This window comes from Agelaius tricolor, unplaced genomic scaffold, assembly GCF_023055355.1.
Source record: "Agelaius tricolor isolate 1412-34295 unplaced genomic scaffold, bAgeTri1.0.p SCAF_1, whole genome shotgun sequence".
Taxonomy (NCBI): Eukaryota; Metazoa; Chordata; class Aves; order Passeriformes; family Icteridae; genus Agelaius; species Agelaius tricolor.
Window position 1 is genome coordinate 38,339,931 of NW_027269261.1, and position 20,499 is coordinate 38,360,429.

The window sequence follows — 20,499 nt, forward strand, 5'->3', positions numbered from 1 at the left end:
TTCCCATTTTAAAACCATGAAATTGTTAATTTGTCTATCTTTACAGCTTTCTCACTTATGTTGATAATTCTAAGCAATTTAAAATCCAATTATTTCCAAAATACGACAGTAATTAGATTAGTGTTTTTACATGAACAGAACATGTAGCATAAAAAAATCATTTTGAGGGATATTATTTTAGTTATTTGAAGTGGAATTGAAACTACCCAATTAAAATTCTCTTTAAACTTGTGGCATGAGGAAATGGTTTAATGTTAAAACCAGTATTAAATGGAAAGGAAATGTGACTTTAGTTTATATTTTAATGTACAAAAAGTATTGACAAAGCAGAGGCAAAGCAAAAACATACTAAAAGAGCAAATTGCAATTTCACTAAAGATCTAAAGGTAATATTTATGCAAACAACTACACAATTTATAAACACTAAAAATTAGTCCAGAAGTGGTGGGAGGGAAGCAAAACCCCTTTGCCTTGAGTGTGTTTGACAAGGCATGGCTTCTGTCTCTGGTAACTGATAAGGTCTGCGCTTTGTTGTTGTGTGTTCTTGTATCTTGTGTCTGCTGATCCAGCCCGCAGTGTTGTCAGCTCAGTGAGGAATGTCAGGAGTCTGGAGCAAAAGGGACATTAAATGGTTGACACTGAGGGATGGCAGTAAATGAGATGGGAGCTAAATATATAGGTTTGTGACATTCTAGCAGCTGGCTAAAGTCGTGCTGTTTGTTGCTTGGGTATCCTAGCCTTAAAAAGGAAGAGAATGCATTGTAGCACCGAGAAGAAAAAAAACAGCTGGTGGCTTATCAGTCAGCCCTAGTGACAGAGAAGGTTAAAGAGTTTGGAAGGACAAATCTTGAAAGAGTGCTTTTATTAGTAACATTAAGTTTTTCATTTGGTATGAGTAGTTTTATAAAACTACTCTAAAACTTGGCTTGTTCAGTGTAAAAAAGGCATGAATGCTTTGTTTGTTGTCCAAATAAAATTAGTTTAAAAATTTACTTATTTACTTTTGATCCAAGTAGCTTGTTAGGTGATTTTTACAGTAACTTTACTTTTGATGTTGTCTTGCTCCATAATGGAACTTTTGGAAAGAGTTTTATACTCAATTAACTATCTCGGATTTTAATGCTTAATTTAGAAGAAAAAAGGCTTGTTTTTCTAATAGATGAAAGTATGAATGTCCTCAAATGGTATAAACTTTATCTATCTTAATCCCCATCTTTATTAGAGGGATAGCAAAGTGCCATGGTGATTTAAATATGATTTTATGTTAGAGACACTTTCAAAATAAAAGTTAATTTTTGGAAAAATCTGTGTCTAATGCTTAAAAGCTTAATATTTGACATGTAACTTACTACTCCATCTAGTTCTTTCAGTGAAGGCTGTTTGAATGTAAGCTTGAAATAAGTACAGCACCTTAGTCGAAAGCTTAGTCCTGCTTGATACTCTCTGCTGCTTCTCCGTGTCTGAGACTTTTACAGTTTCTTCTCAAGAACTGGTTTACTTCTTGAACCCAGACCTGATTGTTACCACTGTCTTAGAGCTGACTCAGGGAGAAGTGAAGAGCAAAACCTCATCTGTGGCTCCTCAGCAAGTGAAGTGTCAGTGAGGAAGCCTTTCTGTCCTTTTCTGTGCTCACAGGGAGTGTCGGTGTGGGTGCCTCTGACGCTGGCCTCAACAGGGCCCTGAAAGAGGCTGTGGGCTAAAGATACCAAACTGTAATACAGCTGAAAGGCTTCCCTTTTTGCTTTTCCTGGTTCTTGTGCTGTGGCATACTCTGACAGGATGGCAAGAGATCCAGAAATTCCAGATCCCCTGCTCTTAGAGGGAATTGGTCTGTCCTCTTCCCTAAAGCTTGTTGGAGTGTTTGTGGAAGCGAGGTGTGAGCGAGCAGCTTAGGGTCAGCTTTTGCAAGATGACAGCTGTGATCCTTGGGTCTCATTTCTCTTAAGAGCTGCTTTTCTTCCTCTTACAGGAGCAACTTCTGCTTGTTACAGTACTAGCAGTGTGATTTTCTATCATTTTGAGATGGTCATGTGTTAATTTATGTGTTTGTGTAGGTTTTTCTTCTCTTCTGTTCAGGTGGATTGTACGTAGCAGGATGATGCACCAGATAAGGTTTTCAGGCCTTGAATTAAAGAGATTAGAGAGATTTGAGCTGCTTTGCTCAGGGGAGTTTGATGTATTGTGTTTAGGCAGATTGACTTTTTTTATGTACCTCTGTATAGAGAGATTTATGGCTGTGAAGCTGTATAGTAATTTGAAAATCTTAGTACATTATGCCATTTCTGAAGTGCTGATTCCCTTTTTTAATTAGCACAGCAGCTCTTTGTGGATCTTCATTTTAAATTCTGTCACTTATTTAGGCCAATGCCAATATTACCGATATGTTACATTATACAAGAAATATCAGAATAAATATTAGTAGAATTTAGCTAATCTAATAAACTTGCCTTTATTTCTTCTATATATCCAAAGCAGTTTATTGATAGTATTAGCTTTTTTCCAAGTGATTGTTTCATTCTGCACAGTAAAGAACAGAAGCAAACAGCTTTTCTAACTTTATGTTAGAGGTTAGTAATTTAGGAGTTATTCTTAAATAGTCTCTGCCTTTCTAGCCTGTTATCTGACTTCCACTGCTTCTCTTGAAAGGAACTTATGGAGTGCAACATCTTCAGTGTTTTGAAATTTCTCAATTCTTTGATGATATAATGTAAGGTCTTACTCATTTTCACAAAAAACATAGCTCTTCCTTTAGATTTGGATTGCTTTCTACCTTCCTTCTGAAGGTTCCATTATCTTAATGCCAAAACTATGTGGTGAAGGTGTAATTGTTCTGCAGGAAAATGAAAATGAAAAAAGATTGGTTACTCAATCCTTGGACAGTAAAGCTTCTTAGAATTCACTTAATTTTGAACTAAATGGTAAATTTCTTGGCATAAATGTTTACCTCTTAGGTCAGTTTTTAGAAAATGAAATTGAAAAAAAAATTGATTAGATGTGGTAATTTGCCAAGTATAGAAGATTAGGATACCCTTTTTTAATGCTGTTACACTGATCCTCAAATGGGTCAAAGAATTGTTGAAGAAATTATGTTAGCTCTTTAGCAGTTAATCTTGTAAAACAGTGCCTTTGAGATTAGAGGTACTATGATTTTGTCAACACAGAAATTATTTTTTTCTTTTTGCACCTGTGATAACACCTGTATATATTGTGCTTAAAACTAAAGTGGAATCTTCTGCCCAGAGGAGCTGAAAATACATTTTCCAGGAGGACTGTTTTACTGGTTCAGTGTTGTTTCAATGGATGAAAACTAAGTTGGCATCCTAGATAACATTTTGAAGATACTGAGTTTTCTATATACAGGAATTGCTACATCCTGAATTCTTATGACTGTATTTTGATGATGAGTTCTGACAGATACCTATTTCAAACAGAAGACAAAAGAAAACTGTATCTTGGCTTCTCTGATTAGTTGTAATACATTCAATCAACTAGGTGTAGCTACTCAGGTGGTTCTGTCACATTAATTAAAATTTCTGTGGCAAAAATGAAGTTTATTTAGATAAATATCTAGCTATCATTATATTTCATTAAAAATTTTCAATACCTAACAAAAACAACACCAAGTATTTAATTTTAATTTATTCAGGTCTCCCTTTAAACTGCAAGTTTAGAATTTGGAGGAAAAAGTTGTATCCCTCAGTGTATTACTCTTGGTTTGTGTTTATCTTTTAATCTGTGCTTTGAGATTTCTTTGTTCTTTAATCAAGAAATTTGTATTACCATTATTAAAATGACCTGGAAAGCTAGCCTGATTTTTATTTTATTTATTTCATTTTTTTTATAGATCTGGTCTAATGTATTTACATGACGTTTGTAAAGCTGTTTGTCAGTTAAACATGCTCTCAAAGCCTTCAGCAGAGGTTATTAGAGGTGAATGATGTGGATTTAAAGGATTTAGTAATTCATTCCAAATCCCAGCTATATTTTTTAATGCTGGGGTTTTTTGTTGTTTTTTTGTTTGTTTGTTTTTTTGGAAGGAGCATTTAAGCATTAGGATGTGGTCTGCGGGGTAAAAAATGATATTTTATTGACATCACATGGATAATCTGGTTTGTCTAGGTTACAGCTGCAGTGATCAGAAAGATTCTGAGCTTTTTGAATGATCGCTGTATCAGTGGCTGATATTCTGCTCAGTCAGGAACAAATGCAAATAATCTGTAATAATCTGTAATGGGCAACTCTGCCAGCTCTACCAACAAAGCTAACACTGCAGAATTACAGTATGTAAATTGTGGCACCCTTACAGGACCTGAAGGGACCCTACAAAGAGAGCTGGAAGACGTCTTTTAGGATGGGTCAAGGGGGAATGAATTTAAACAGAAACAGGCTAGCATTAAATCTGATGGTAGGAATAAATTCCCTACCCTTAGGTTGGTGAGACAGTGGAACAGGTTGCCCAGAGAAGCTGTGGATGCTCCATCCCTGGAAGTGTTCAAGGCCATGTTGGATGGAGCTCTGAGCAACCTGGTCTGGGGGAAGGTGTTCCTGTCTCTGGCAGGGGTTTGAAATTACATGATCTTCAAGTTCCTTTCCAAACCTAACTGTTTTATGATTTTGTAAAATGCAGTTAGCTGATATTTTATTTTAAGATGGTTATATTGCTGTGGTGCTGGGGCTTTAATTGTATGGTGGTGCTTCATAAAAACAATTTAGTTTTTATTATAGCAAGCAATATTTCTATTCAAATTAATCTCCCATTTAATATAACCTCAGTTTTTTATCTGAAATTATATGGTGTGCTGTTTGTTTTTGGCACATTCCAGAACACAACTGGAAGTAGTATTTTATTTATTAAATAATGATACAGTGCCAGAATTACGGGTACTGACAAAGAGAACCTAATAGTTGAATAAGGCTCAGGATCACCCTTTGGAAATTCAATACTTGTGATTCTAATAAGTAACAGAACTACTTGAAGTGGCAAAATCTTAAATGGAAACAAATTCTGATCTGTCATATTATAAATCCTAAAAGTTCTAATTTATTGTACCACTTGTTTTTAATGTTACCTAGAGAATATCACCAGTAAGAAATAATAGAGGAGTAATTTTTAAGTAGACCAAAATTTTTATGGTAATCCGTTCTTTAAACCATTAAACATGTATTGCTGATGTCCAAGAAGGGAAGGCAGCAATTCTTAATCCTATAGTGAGAACAAGGTGCTACTGTACATCACTGATTGTTTGCTGTCTTCTTAATAAAGTTTTACTGGAAAACATAAATAAATTTCTATCAGCATTTCTTACTAAAGATCATGTGTGGGCAAGGTCTGTTTATGACTGCCCTACAAATGCTAAATACCGAGCTCAGTTTTGTGAGCTGGCTTGCAGCATGCGTGTGTTCATTCAAGAGATTTTATTCTGTTCTGAACACAATGTGAACAATTCAGTGATTGAATTTTGCTGATGGCACAGCTTTCTAGATGAGGTGAGTTAGAGGTTAAACAGCATTGGGGCAGACTGACTCATGCATGCCATGAAACAGAAATATCCCAGTACTTAGAAGAGAGATTGAAGTTGTTCTTTCCTGCTCCACATAGTGCCTACTAATAAGTTTGATAAAGTTTCTGGAGATCTTTCTCCTTTCTGGACATCTCATAGAATCTGTACTGTTCTAATTGTTTTAAGAAGCTGTGCTTAAAAACCCAGTTAAATATAACGTAATTTAAAGGAATTTAACATGTTACCAAAATTACTCCTACACTAACTGTGTTATGTAATCCTTAAATGTAGTTCTGGGAGAGAGTAATAGATACAGGTATTTGTATGCAGAGAACTCATTTCCTCTGTTACTAGCTGTATTTTTCATTGGAACCTCTGCAATGACTAATAGGCAAAACTTTTGCACTTATGTGTTGTTTTCATTTTCCTCCAGATGCTGGTACTTTTTGTATAGTATATCAGACTTCAAAACACTGAATGTTAACTTTGTTCTCCTGCTGCACAAATACTATGTTTTAGTAATGTATTACAATTATGTTCACATCCTTTGTTTTTGCATTCATACATTTTACAGATGTTTTTGAACTAGACCAAGCTGTTCTCGCTCCCACAATAATTATCAGTTCTTTCCCATAACAAGACAAGTTACTATCTGGCTTTGATGTTGAAAAGTGATTATGGTAACTGAACTAGAACAAAAAAGAAAAAAAAGCCCAAAATGCCCCCAACCCTATAATCTTTGTTAAAAATGTATGCAGTGTACTAAATAAATATGGAACCAGTCTGAGTGCGTTAAATATGTACTGAAAATTATTCTTAGCCATTTAAATACAATCAGGAAAAGAAAAAAAATATTTTCATTATCTCCTTTCTAAGATGTTGTTCTACTCTTTGTGACCACTCAAATTTTAGTGAATTAGAACTGCATTAAATATTTCAGCTGTAGTGACCCTTTTATTTAATGTTGGGGATTAAATTGCTCACACTTGAAGTCAAGTCAGAGGTAGTTTAGCAGATGTGCTGGAAGTTTTGATTTTGTTTATCTAGCACAGAAGTACCTAATTGAAAATATGACAGATCCTAATTTTCTGTCAATTGATACTCTGTATTTTGTTTTCCAGTACCTTAATGGTTTTATTTTTGTGTTTAGGTGATGAAGAGATTATTTAATGGTAATTTGTATGTATAAGTTACTTACAGCACAGCATTTCTAATTTACTACTTAGCTTCATCACTTAAATGCTTCAACAGTTCTCATTTAGCTTTGATTATAGTATTAGAATGGTATATATCAGATACAGCAAATGTAAATGGATATATTTGACCTAAGCAGATTACATGTGTCATGCTGATATTTACTATATGTGTACTTTGACCTTTACTTGGTTATTTTGCTTAGAAAACATGCCATATTTAGGAGAGAATGTTTCTGATGAGTTGTTTTCTGCAGCAACTCTTCTATTACCAGTAGTAGGTGGGTTTGGTAGAGACTTGAGGAAACAACTTCACATGTTGTCACTAGCAGTCTTAACAGCTACCTAAAGTTAGTTTGTATGTAAAAATTTACTTCTAAATGTGGTTACTATTGTCTGTGTTCACTGTGTTGACTATGATAATACCATCTGCAGTGTCAGCCTCTTATTCCTTTAAAATGTCATTAGATAATCTGTTATTCTTAACTATGTTACAAACTTTCCGAATTTGGCTGCCGGACATTTAATCTTCAAACTACATGTGAATGCAGTTAATGAAAGATTTCACAGTTTCAGCATTATTCTTGAAACATTGCACTTTTTCCTCTTGATTTCTGAAATGTATACAAGTGGCTGTTTATGTGACCTTAGCCTTCTTTGGTTTTGGTTAATGTATAATGTGGTCACTGAGTGTGGGATGCACTTGTTTTTATTTGATAGTAGTTCTTACTGCTTTAACAAAAGCTGTGTAGCTGTTTTCTGTTGAGATAAATGTGGTGTTGAATCACTGAAAATACTTAAAAAGGCATGAAATATATCTGAGGTTTTGCCATCATGGAAAAAGAAACTTTCTGTTCTGTTAATCCCAACCTACCAAAAAAATGTAGTGATATCATCTTCTTCTGAATGGGGGGAGATAGTGGCAACAGTTTCAAGAATTTAAAGAATTTTGACTGAAAGTAGGAGGTGGGGGCTGTAAATGTTTCCTGAAAGGTTAGGAATTTAATCCATAACTGCTCTTTTACTGGCAAATTGCATTTGTACCGGTGTAAATGCTAGTTCCTCTAATAATATATATAAGTGTTTGTACATGTACAGCAATACACATCACTATAACTGTGCTTGTAAAAGTAGCCTAACCAAACATCCCCCCTCCCTGCCCCCCCCAAAAAAAAAACAAAAACAAAAAACCAAAAAACCCAAAAAGCAACAACCAAAAGCCAATTTTTTGATAAAGTTGTCATTGTGGAAATGGTTATATGGTCACAATATACTAATGGAACAAACACTGGAAAATGTTATTGCTAGAAAGCATATGCAGTGTAAGGTAGGGTAAATTACCCATTTGTCATTTCTTTTTTTCTTATAAAATGTTACAGATTACTTTCTCAGAAATTCATTCTCAAAGGTATCTATCTATAATTTTATTCTACAAGCTTTGTTTTCTTTATTAAACACTAAACTGCCTAACTGAAAGTATACAATCTTATGGTTTAATGCTGTATTTTGTTTTCTAATACCTCAAGTGGTTTTATAGTTGTTTCAAGTTAGAGGCCTTTAAAAAATCAAATCAGCCTTATGTATCTGATTTATATTTTTATGATTATCTAAGACTTGGCTGAGCCCAATGCAAGATTTTCTAAGAAATGCAGAAAAATAACTGCATTGCCAGTTTCATGAAACAATATTTCTTTAAAAAGACGTCAATGAAAAAAAAAGAAACCTAAATTTGCTAATTTTAGTGGGTCAGTAACAGCTTAATTGGATTGAGTGTCCATTCTTGTATTTGTTTTGTCAGCATAATGCTAGTTGTCTTCTGCTGTAGTATTTCCAGTTTGTTTGCATATAAATGTTACAATCAAATGCATTAGCTGATTTTCTTTGTAAAAAAACATGCATGAAAATGCATACTTGAATTTAATTGTATCTTTAAGAAATTTATTAATCCTTGGAGTAATGTTAATCTTGCTCACAAAGAGTACTCACATTAAACAGACACCATTGTGAGTGCCATACACATTCATCATGCTTTGTTTTGAATGCCTTCATTGTCTTGCAGTTCCTTTGTGTCTCTTCATTACTCCATTTCCATGGTTGGCATTCTAGCCTGTGACTCTGTCAGATTAAATTATCTCCTAAATGGTCTTGGAGTATGACTACTGCAATCTGAAGACATGGAAAGTTTCTTCTGAAGTGGCTAAACTGACTGCCAGCATTGCTGCTTAAAATAAAATTACAGATGTTCTCCATTATAACATCCCGTTTTCAGTTGCTTCTTAACCATGACATATTCTAACCACTGAACCACACAGAATCCTGGTCTTCAGATGCTTTTTATTTGGTGTGGAAAATCATATGACAGTGAAATGAGCAGGAAATGCTGCTCTCCATTTCTTCAAAAAGCAAACTAACCACCAGGACACTTTAAACCAAATTTTTGGGATTCTTTAGTTTGCTTAATGTATCAGTATATGCAATATGAAAACTGATTTGACCACGGAGAAGCCTAAATATAAGGTAGTTTTCTCTCTTGATGAAAATCCACTTTCAGTTGGCATTTAGGTCTAACATTTAACTAGACTGTAAAATAAAACTGGGAAAAATATGGGTAAGGGTAGGCAAGACTGCTCGTGAGCGAATTGAGAAGCCTGAAGTTTTTGTCCTGTTAGGATTTAAAAAAAAAAAAAAAAAAAAAAGGAAGTTATATGTAAAGGTAGTCTCAAAATGGAGACCTTGTTTCCATATATGACATAACTGTACTGAAGCTGCTTTGTGCAGGAGGTTAAGAATTAAATTACATCATCAAGAGTGGACAGTTGTGGTTACCATTACTCAGTTGTAGTAATTACAGTGGGGTTTTTTAAGGGAAATAATAGAATGTATGTGTTTTTTCTAAGCTGGAGATCAGAAAGTGAAACCAAATGCTGGATTACCAGAAACATAGATACATTGCTAAGCTTTTGTTATGGATCATTAGTAAAGAAAGGCTTCTTTTTTGTGTGTTTATAATATTTCTCTGAATTTAGCAGTTTATTTTATCTTAAGGTATGCTTAAAGTCAGTATGAAGGGTAGAGCATCTTTTGGTTTTGTTGTAAAGAGGAACGACTGGGCTTTTCTTAAGACTTTGCTTAAAATAATGTTTAGTCTGGGTATGAAAAGTACTCAAATACACAAATTGTACCTAAGAACATAAAAGCTTTTGAAAACTTTTCTTAATTTCCTTAAGTTGAAATAGACTTGAAGAATAGCTTGTTTTTGACTTTTTTCCAGTGATAAGTAACTGACTCTGCAAAATCAATGCTTAGTAAGTCACTGGAACATTTGCTAATAAGACTGTAGAATAAATGAGTTTTTAATTGAGTTAAATAATTGTTTGATCAAATGCATATGTTTATGTTCATTCTTGCTAGATTTGATTATTTCAATCAAATTGGATTTTTTCAAAGTCATTTCCCTTAATGAAGTAAAGAATTTTTTTCGTAAGTTAAATTAGTTCTTGCCACATCTTATATTCATATTTCAAAGGAAAACACAAAATACAAAAGTCACAATAGAAGTATGAAATTTACTACTACTTGTCTTTCTCAAGTTCCACAGATTTTAACATGCATGGAAAGATCCTTAAACACTGCACTTCCTATACTGTAAAAACCAGACACACATCTTTGTAGTCTCTTATTAAGCAGCTCTGGGACTTTGGCATGGTTCATTCTTATTTTTCTTCACTACTTTTGTTCTGGGTGTGGGGACTGGTGAGGACTATAAAAGTACCTGGTCTGCTTAGGAAATAGTTGTTCTATGTGTAGGCAATAGATGATGTTTTTATCAGGGGGTTTCTTATACAGTGGACTTGTTAGGTAGGTCACCACATGGAAATTTTTTTGACTCTGGGGAGTGAAGGTTGCTGCAGAATAATCATTAATATCCCAGAGTAAGTAGAAACATTAGGATTTGGAGCATCTTTTTTTCCCCAGTACATTTGTATCTGCTTAAACACTTGGGGTAACAAAGATCCTCATGTGCAATCTCCCAAGATATGCTGTCTCTTTTCTCTTTTCTTTAAGGATGTGTGTTTGGGACTTCATCTCAAACAAAGACAACAACTGTTTTACAGGCCAGCAAGATCCAGTAGTGTTTTGTACATGCTGAAAACTTCAAACGTGTAAAGTTAGCAAGCTAAGGGAATATGAGGGTGATGATGCAGAGAAACAGGCAGAGGGAGAGCAGCAAGGGTGTAACTGGTTGGAACTCAGTGGAACCTGAGCTCCACTAAACACTTGTACTTCTTGGCTTTTAGGATGCTCTTGTGTTTGTGTGTCACTGTCTTCTGGAGGTTGTTTCCTTAGTTCTGATTTTGAGTTGAGGAAGATTTGAGCACATGAAAATAAAACACAAAAAAACAATTGTGAAAAACCACTAATGAAAATTTGTCACAGAAAAATATATTGGGTGTAGAGATATTTTAGTTATTGTGGAAGGAGAGACTAACTTCATTTGATTGCTTTTTCTGTGTTCTTGACGTAGAAGCAGTTAATCTTAGTTTAAGCCATTTTGCTTAATTTTTAACATAATCTCACTTTGCAACATGTGTGAGGTTAGATACATTTCAAGTAGCACAGCCTTAAATTGGTCCAATTGATTTCTGAATTCTCTGGGGGTGAGGTTCACCCCCACAGTACCACAATACTCAAATGCAAAGTGAGAAACACTCCAGGAAATCAAGGGGAAATATTCTTAGCTTTGTCTCTGTACAAATGTTAGAACAAACAGAATTCCTGAGCACAGGTGTGTTATTTATAGAGAAACACAATGCAGTGATGAGTGTGTTTGGGTGACAATATGAGACAAAGAGCACAGGAAATAGAGTTAGATGTTAAGAATGGTCTTCTGAATTTGTCAGATGTCTTGGTCTGATAATTCTGTTTGGTAGTCTAGCTGGCATGACAGGTAAGAGAAGCTGTAGCTGCAGATACAACTGGACTCTGACAAAACTGTCTAACTGGAAGGCTTTCTCTGTGTTCCTGAGTTGTGATCTTGCTGGTCACTGCTCTGTCTTTCCGACAGAAGAGTCTGAATTATGTTTTTCTATGAGTTCTCTACTTGGACTTCTAATATGGTTGTCTGAAAAACTGAATACTGACAGTGATAGATTGGTACAAAAGGTAGGGGATCATTTGTTAAAGCAATACTTGGCTTAATCTATGATAATTGATTACTGATGACTGATTAAGACTGCACCTCAGGTGGGGTCCTGCAGCGTGCTCCTTCATCTTGTATCTCTAACACACTGAAGAAAATTTGGTTGGTAGGATAGAAAGTATGCTTAGAAAGAAATTAGGTCGTTACCAAATGCTTTTAAAGTCAGTTTTGAATTTTAATTCTGTCTTGAAATTACTGTGCCTGTAGTCAACAACATGAAATTCCTTACACAAATGTAGAGCAATATGCTGCTGTAGGGGGGCATAAAAGTTTCATGTGAATATAAAGCTAGGGGACAGGATCAAGGCTGAGGTAATAAGAGGAGTATTTTGGGACAGTGAATATTAAAACAAACATAAGAACTGAATTTTTGAGGGAGGGAAAGAAACAACCTGGGATGTGTTAATAAGAATGCAGTTTATAAGATATAATTGTTGTGAGTAACTTAACACTGTTGAGATTTCAGTAGAAGTACCGCCTTATCTCGGCGTCCTGCTTTTAGATATGATCAAATTCTAGGGCCCAGGAGAGGCAGTGGGAACAGGCAGCTGTTTGGAAGCTATACAAAAAGACTCTAAGTGTTAATACATACAGTTTGGAAAGAAAAGGTTGCATACTTCAGTAAAGTTGCAAACTTCAGGGTAATACAGATTCCTCCCTTTTTTTTTTCTTTTTTTCCTGTATAGTTCTATTTAATCCTTTTTATCCAAAGTATGTTATTATTTGATTTTTCTTTTACTCATAATCCAAGTTAATGAAACATTAGAGACTGCTGTTTTTCTTGAGAGATTGAAAATATAGCAATAGTCAGCTTTTGTGTTGGTTAAAATATTGATTTCAAATCAGCTTTGCAATATTATTTTAGTATTATGAGTGGAATGGCACAGATATCTGAAGTTTTAGTGTGCAGAAGTGTGGATGCGGAGAAAAGCAAGTAAGGTACTGTTCATGTAAAAAATGGTACAATTTTCATATCAAAAACAAAATGTGTAACATGTAAGATTTTAATAATATTTCACAGCTCAACTTTATTACTTGTAGCTAGTTTATTGCTTTATCAAAGCTCAGTGAATGTTTCTTTAATTTCTTATGATTCACAGTTTCTGTGTGTGTTCACAAGTTCCTTTCGTCTTCACTACACACCCCCTCACCTCCCTGTAGTTGATTCAGACTTCATAATATGTCTTTGTTTTCTGAGCTTGCAATACTAAATAACTTTGGGAGTATATATTCCCAGAATAGTTTAGCTGCTGTGAAACACTGTTAATTTTCTTAAAGAACTTTAATTTGCTTGCATTCATAATTTCTGCTTACTCTTAAATCATTTCTGGTCTTTGCAGTTTCATAAGGATTTCAAATACATTGGGTTTTAGTACTCAAGCCCAGTTTTAATTAGCTGAGGAAATGAAAGCCGAGGAAATGAAAGCCAACAACTTCTTCACAATTCCATTGAATAACTTTGTTTACCGGGATCTAAAATATCCAGAGCAGAACATTACAGCAGAATTTCTGTTCTTTTAATTTCTTCTTTGAATTTAATGTTCAGTCTGAAACTTCTTAGTTTATCTATCATTTGAGCTGGTGCTTCATCTTGGCACTGCAGTTGCCACAGAATACTGCTCTGTGTTCTCAATGCTACTATCACTTAGGGCTTTTTTATTTATGTCATAAATAAATTATTTCAGAATGTATGGTTGAAAATAATGAAAGGGAAAAAGCTTTTGAAAATAACTAGGAAATAATGTTATGAATGGCTAAATGGTGGTATTACCGTGTTGAGTGTAGGCAGGGGGCTGTCTGCTCAAGTCAGCCAATTAAACATGAAATGCTTGCTTTATTTGTATGTAGAACTAAACAAATGATACAGCTTACAAAAAGTGATGTGCTTTTGTTGTGTCTGTATAGACACATAAATTTTTATATATACAAATATTTTATATATATGTCTGTATGTATGTATGTATGACAAGACCTTATTTTTAAGAAATGTTGCCCATGGAGCCTAAAATAAACATGTAAGAGGTCTCATTTGTTTTTCCTGAAGCAAATGCCATGGCATGGTAGATAAAGAAGGGTTATTTTTGATGTCCTTCCCAGACTGAGTGCCCAGCCCTCCGTGTGTTTCCTTGCCATGGTGCACCTTGTTGGCCTATGGATGACCATGGCTGGACACGTTAGTGGTGAGGGAGAGCAGCTTGGAGTTTCTGTAAGAGCTTGTACAACGTAATGAGGAGGAAGTTAGGAGCTGCTGCTGATGTAGACTATCTGATGTTACATCTAAAATACCTACTTCCACCTGAGACTTGTATCCCCAAAGCTGGGGTCACGTGGGTACTTAATGTATGAAAACAAACAGTACCTAACTCATTTTTCAACCTCAGGCGTGTGGTGTCCTAAGCCATTCAACACTTGATATTTGTAGACACAGAAATACATCTTGTTAAATTTTAAACTAATTTTGTTTACTTGATTTTTTAGAAGTTATTTATTTTTTTTCTTTCAGTTTAACTTTGTTGGAAGAATCCTTGGGCCCAGAGGACTAACAGCTAAACAACTTGAGGCAGAAACAGGATGCAAGATAATGGTCCGAGGGAAGGGCTCAATGAGGGACAAAAAGAAGGTAAGGTCTTCAAGGGCAGTGTAGTTTCAGATGCATAATTTTGTTTTCTACTGGAGGATAAGCTCATGTCTCTCATTCTTGTTGTGTTCTTACTATTATGTTTTTTTGTTATCTAATGTCTTACACAGACTTAGTAAATAACATAGGCTGTCCTGAAGAAGTAAAATGTACACACTCCATAATTCTGCAATTGGAAGTCTTAACTAGCAATTACAAAGTATTCTCAAATAATAATTAACTTTGAATTGTGTCACATTTAATAAGGTAAAGGTAAAAATTGAAGTTAAATGTATTTTTCTAGGAAGGAGCTGTTCACCTCAAAGGTCTTATTAATGTAACCTTACTGTATTGAATTACCAAAGTAATGATTTGTGCATGGAGTGTGGATTGGGAAAAAAAAAGTTAAATGTATTTCTGGCAGTCACTTCTGTCTGAGTGAACCAAAAAGCACTGTGTTGGTTTTGTTTTGTGTTCAGGTGGAGTTGCAAAGTAATTAGGGCTGTTCTTGCCTTGTCCTGGAATATGCATGCTCTGCCCATATGAATGGGCAAACTGCATGATAGAGCCTTCCTGAATGTCAGGCTGCTTTTGTGGTAACTCTGTTTTTCTAGGTTTATTTTCTAGCTATTTCCCTCTACCTCTGGCTACTGCTGCTGAAGTTACACCACCATCTCCACTGTAGTTTTGAATGTTTCCTCTTTGTTCCCAAAAATACAGTTTCTTTTTATTCTTTTTTAGGAGAAACCCTCCCCCTCTTTTCCTTACATGATCAGTCACATAATGCATTCTATTGATACATATATAGTATGTAACAATTACAATAGAAAGTTAATATCTACCCAGTTAAACATCTTTTTCTTCCCAGAGCTTATAAATGTGTTGCCTTCAAATTTAATTTAATGTTTCTTGTTTTCATAATCTGCTGGAGTACTGTCGCTGTTCTTTGTCTTATTCTACCATTGTTGTAGGTTTTGGAGTTTGTGAAATACCAGTTAGAGAACCACAGAGTGGTGGAGGTTCACTCCTCAGGCAGAGTAACTATTTCCTAATTTCCTAGGACCATGCCCAGGTGGCTGCTGGGTGTAGCGTCCTCCTACCACGGTGCTTCAGAACCTGTCCTGTCCTGTGGGAAGTTGGCTCTCTAGACAGCTTGGGCAGGTTTAATTTCTGGGGAAGTATTTTTGACTGATTTCTCCTATTCTCCATGCATTTTTTTTTTAATTGTACTTTTTGACAATTCATAGAAGATTAGGCCGTGGGAGTTACTGGAGTCTTGTATTTAAGAAAAAGATTAGAAGAACTGAGACCACCTGAGTGAGTCACCTGTTTGAGTTTAGTATTAAAACTACCTTCAACAAGGACAAGTATGGCAGATCAGATAGATAAAACCTCATACACATTAAAAACTAGAAATTGATACAGTCAGCACTTGAATGCCCATTATAGCTTTCAGGCTGGGTTCTCTCATAATTTTTAAACATAAAGTACTTGACCATTGATAATTTAATGAGATAATACTGCAGTTAGTGTGAAATACATTTGAATGACATCATATTATAATTTGGTATTTGTATACCAAACAGTATGATATAGGTTGTAAACCAGTGTTGAGTGCCAAATAATTTTCTTCAGAAACTGATTTTCATGCCATCCATTCTTAATATTTTCAGCTTATTTGCTTTTCTGAGGTGATTTGTATTGGTCATAAGTTTGCATTTTTCAGAGCAGACTTTTTGGTGCTATACCACTGTTGATGAAATAGGAAGAATTTCATAATACTTGATTATGATGCACACCAGTAAGATGTTTCTTGTAAAAATAATGATTTGGAAGCTGATTTAAGACATGGCAATTGCAGACAAAAGAAAGAATGAGTTACATCTGTCAGTCTGGGGCACAAGTACACTTCTTGCTGTTGACTGTTGCCTCTTTTCCTGATGAATTAATACTTACAGATGAACTCCCTAGTCTTGCAGTGCATTTAATGGTAACCACCTTTTTTATTTTCTCAAATGGTTTCTCTCTTTGCAGGTTGTGCTTCAAAATGCTAATGAACATCAAAGTATAAATACAGAAGTTATACTATTTTTTTCATGGCAAGTTAGGATACACTAATTCTTTTTTTAAACCCATTTTTTAGAGTCAGTGTTGTTTGGAAAAGTCATTTTAGATCTTTTTTTCACTGAATAATTTTGAAATTTGGAAGAGATAAGAGATGCAGGTTAATATTTTAGGTGTATTTTGTGACTATAATTTATACCTGCAAACTTGATTTCCCAGTGCTAATTACAAAAGGAACTTTATTGGTTGTGGGAAGGAGTAATTACTAAAGCAGTGTCAATCTTATGTGACAGCTAAATACTTGAATAAACTGTCCATGTGCTTTTGCTGCCTTGCTAGTGGTTGCAGAATCCAAGAGAAAATACGAAGACTGACATTCTGGAAAACAAACCATCCAAATATGCTCTGCAGAGAATTTTGCTTTGCTCTGTGATCCTATGAAAGAAGTAATGAATTATGAATCCTTGTCATGTGGCCAAAATACTTGAACTGGCATCACATCTTTAAACTTGTTGATTCTCTCCAGAAAGCAGGGGAAAGCCTCAAATTGTTTGAATTTGAGGCTCAGCTGGTAATCAGGATATCTCTCTAGGCAGCTTTCAACAAATTTAAAATCAAAACCTTAATTACTGAGAATACTGTGATTAGAGCCTAGGGGTACTTGAAGGAGATTATTGGGAAGGGGAAAGGGGTTGCAGGCATTCATCAAAAGCTAATGAATGTGTAACTTTATTAAGACCAAGGCTTTTTTTGTTCAGTCTGAATGTACCTTTTATTAGGTGAAGAAGAGAACTAGTAACTTCCACACCAGCTAAAGGATGTGTGTAGTGAAGACTATCCAATGATCGATAAGCAAAACATTTTTTTGCATCTCCCTTGTCTTACACAAATTCTGTAAAATAGGTATTGATGTGCCCATAGGGAGTCAGCCCTCTGCTCTTTAACACACTGCCAGTATCTCACTTTCTAGAGGGGTATGAAGACAAACAGCATCAGGATGCTGGCTTGTGGCAGCCTTGGTCAACTCTGTTCCATTTTTTTCTACTTTTAGACAAGAATCTGCCCTAGAACAGTGTGTGATGAGAGAGCATAATTCATTTTTACTTCACAAGGAAGCCATGTCATTACGATGTACAGAATTTTCTTCTACAATTGCTAATTTCAGATAGAAGGGCAAGCAGCTATGGAGTTCTAAATTTGAAAAACTCTGTGTCTTCATCCTCTGTAGCAGCTTTAAGTCTGTTGCACTTCACTCTATATTATATGATTTGAACTGATTTATGGTTTCTGACCTACTTGTTCCTACAATCCTGCTTACCTTGCAGGCAGAAACATAAGGTTTCATGAAAGACATGCTCTCAGTTAGTACCAGTCTTGACCTTTGACTTGTGCAGAGTTGTTATAGTAAATAGATAATGCCATTTCTTTAAACTCTTAATTTTTCTACTTTTATAGTATAGCTAAAAAGGAATTAGAAAAACCCTTTCCTTGCTACCTGCACAAAGTTTGAGGAGAATATCAGAGGGGAAAAATTTATCTGTCTTGTGAACAGGATATTTTATTAAATTTACATGCTGTATAGTATTACATATTTGTAATATTTTTTTTACCTTTTAGGCTTTGAAATATTATCTGATAAACTTTCTTTTCCAATGGAAAGGCTTAATCATTCTGTTTAGCTAATAAAGTGATGTTAGTGACATTGGATAATACATTGTTCTGTCTTGTTGAGCAAGCCCTGTTATTGCCACCTTAATTATAAGATGCTTGGCTTTTATATTCTGTATAAAGTACTATGTGTGAACAAATCATAAAATTCTGGTGCTGACACACATGTTGAAATGGAAGATAATTGAGCATGTGCAAGGAAAGGAAGTTGTTCTGTGTTTCAAAACGGAAGGTTGACCAGCCATCATTGTTCTTGTATTCCAGGAGTAAATTTCTTGGTGGAGGCCTGCTGCCTCTCACACATGCCTCTACACAAAAGCATGCCAGTGCTGTTTGATGATTGCATGTGTCTGTGTTGGCAAATGGTGCTTTGGAATGGCAGTTTAAAAAAATCTTGAACCTAGTTGTAAAGGTGGGGTTTTTGACTCTTTGTCAGTACCTTTAGGAACATTAGGGGGGAAAATAATTTAAATTACTGGGGACAGAGATATGTGAAAGTGAGAGCAATTTCATATTCATAATACATGACTAGAATGACTGTCCTTTTATTTAAAAAATACCCCTTTTTGACAATGCTGGTGAAGTTTCTGGAGATAGATCGGATGGTTACTTTTACATTTATAACTATCAAAATCCCTTGTCAATGTCCATCCTTAAGGATGCTGTTTATTAAATTTGACCTCTAGTTACTGGAAACTGAGTGAGACAGTGTGGAGCAGCAGCTGAGCATGTTTGAGATGCTGGGATCTGCCTTGTTAATTTCTGTTGCAAATCAAAGCTGCAAGTATTTGACTGTTACATTGATTTGAATGGCCATCAACTTCCATGATTATCCATTAAAAGGCATTGTATGAGCGAGTTCCTGAGCTGAGACTGAGACGTGGCTTATACAGCGTGTGTGCTGAATATACTGCATTCAGGTTACAAACTTGGAATAGAAAATTACTGAAGGCATTCAGAATGAAGTGTTTAACATGCTACCCTGAGAACTTCATGACTTCATAAACTTCAAGGTCTTCTACAGTGACATTTCCTCTGAACTCATTTTTTCATAGGCATGTATGTCTTGATTAAGTTTGATTTCTCAAACTGATCAGGCTTGGGAGGCTTTTTCATGCTTAATTTTTGGCTACTACAATAACTGGCCTTTTATATTTAAACCAATTCTAAACAAAAAAGTATTAATGTAAACTTATCTATTTGTTGTATCACAACTGCTGTTTTAGCACAGATGTTTAAGAATATACTTAGTAGTTGATACTGCTTTGCCTTCCTAGAGGTTCATTGTAAAACAAGATGTGCTGAAAATATTTTTGCTTGCTTGTAAGCTAATTTTTTTTTCAGTAGTGGGTACCTTAGGAAATAGGCTTTTCTGTTCCAGTTTCAAAACTTTCATTTCATTGTAACTAGCTATTTTGAATACAGAGGGAATTGTAAAGCTGGATTTTATTATTATTATTTTTATTAAGGAATGGTTGAAACATGGCCTTTTTCCCTTTTCACAGACAAAACAGATGTCTCTCAAGTTATATCCCTGGTAATATTTGAGCCAGTGACCCTTTCAAAAGTTTACACTATTAGCTAATAGCATAAACAAAAAAAAATCACAGGAAAAAAAAAGTCCTTTTGCCAAATTATTGATTTAATTATATAATTAAATGCTAAAGATCAGTGAATTTATAATTCTTTTAAATAGAGTTTCTACTAGACAGTGGTGAAGGCAATAGATGTTATTTCTCACTGGCAGCAGACTCCTTTTAAGCCTGTTCCTGGGGGTTTTGTACTTCAGAGTTTCTAGAGTATTATCTTTGGAATCTTACCCTCATACATCTTTTCTTTAAGGAAAAAATGTTCAGTTCACAGTGACAGTAGTGAAGAATGCAGGCACAACTAGCATAGTTATGTATGGGAATGCAAATTTTACAAGAGAACGTTTTCCTGAAGTTTTATATAAGATTTGACAAACGCTTCTTATTTGAAGTAATTTATTTCAAGAGTCTTTTCATAGCAGCCAGGGGAATGCTCTTACTTTCAAGAGCAGAATGGTTTTATTTTGAAGGGGAAAAGAATTAGGTGCCTGAGGACCTTAAAAACTATTACAAGGCAGTATTAGTCTTTCAGAAAAAATTACTGATACATATCTGATGCAATGCATCTTTTAAATGGTTTATTTCATACATACTTCTACCCTTTATTGGCTACATACTGACTATATCCAATGTATATTGAATATATTTCTACATGGGCTCAATACAA

The 20,499-nt window shown here is 34.9% G+C and overlaps 1 protein-coding gene across 10 annotated transcripts in view; it reads left to right on the plus strand.

Moving 5' to 3' along the window:
• The window catches only part of QKI (QKI, KH domain containing RNA binding), a 155,846-nt gene that overhangs the window by 48,293 nt on the left and 87,054 nt on the right, over nt 1-20,499 (plus strand). For all 10 annotated transcript variants that reach the window (XR_011679714.1, XM_071430503.1, XM_071430571.1 and 7 more), the window contains exon 3: nt 14,398-14,514. Coding sequence is in view for 9 of the 10 variants with exons in the window: in XM_071430503.1 (XP_071286604.1) it covers nt 14,398-14,514 (117 nt within the window). In the remaining variant the exon portion in view is untranslated. The remainder of the gene's footprint in view (nt 1-14,397; nt 14,515-20,499) is intronic.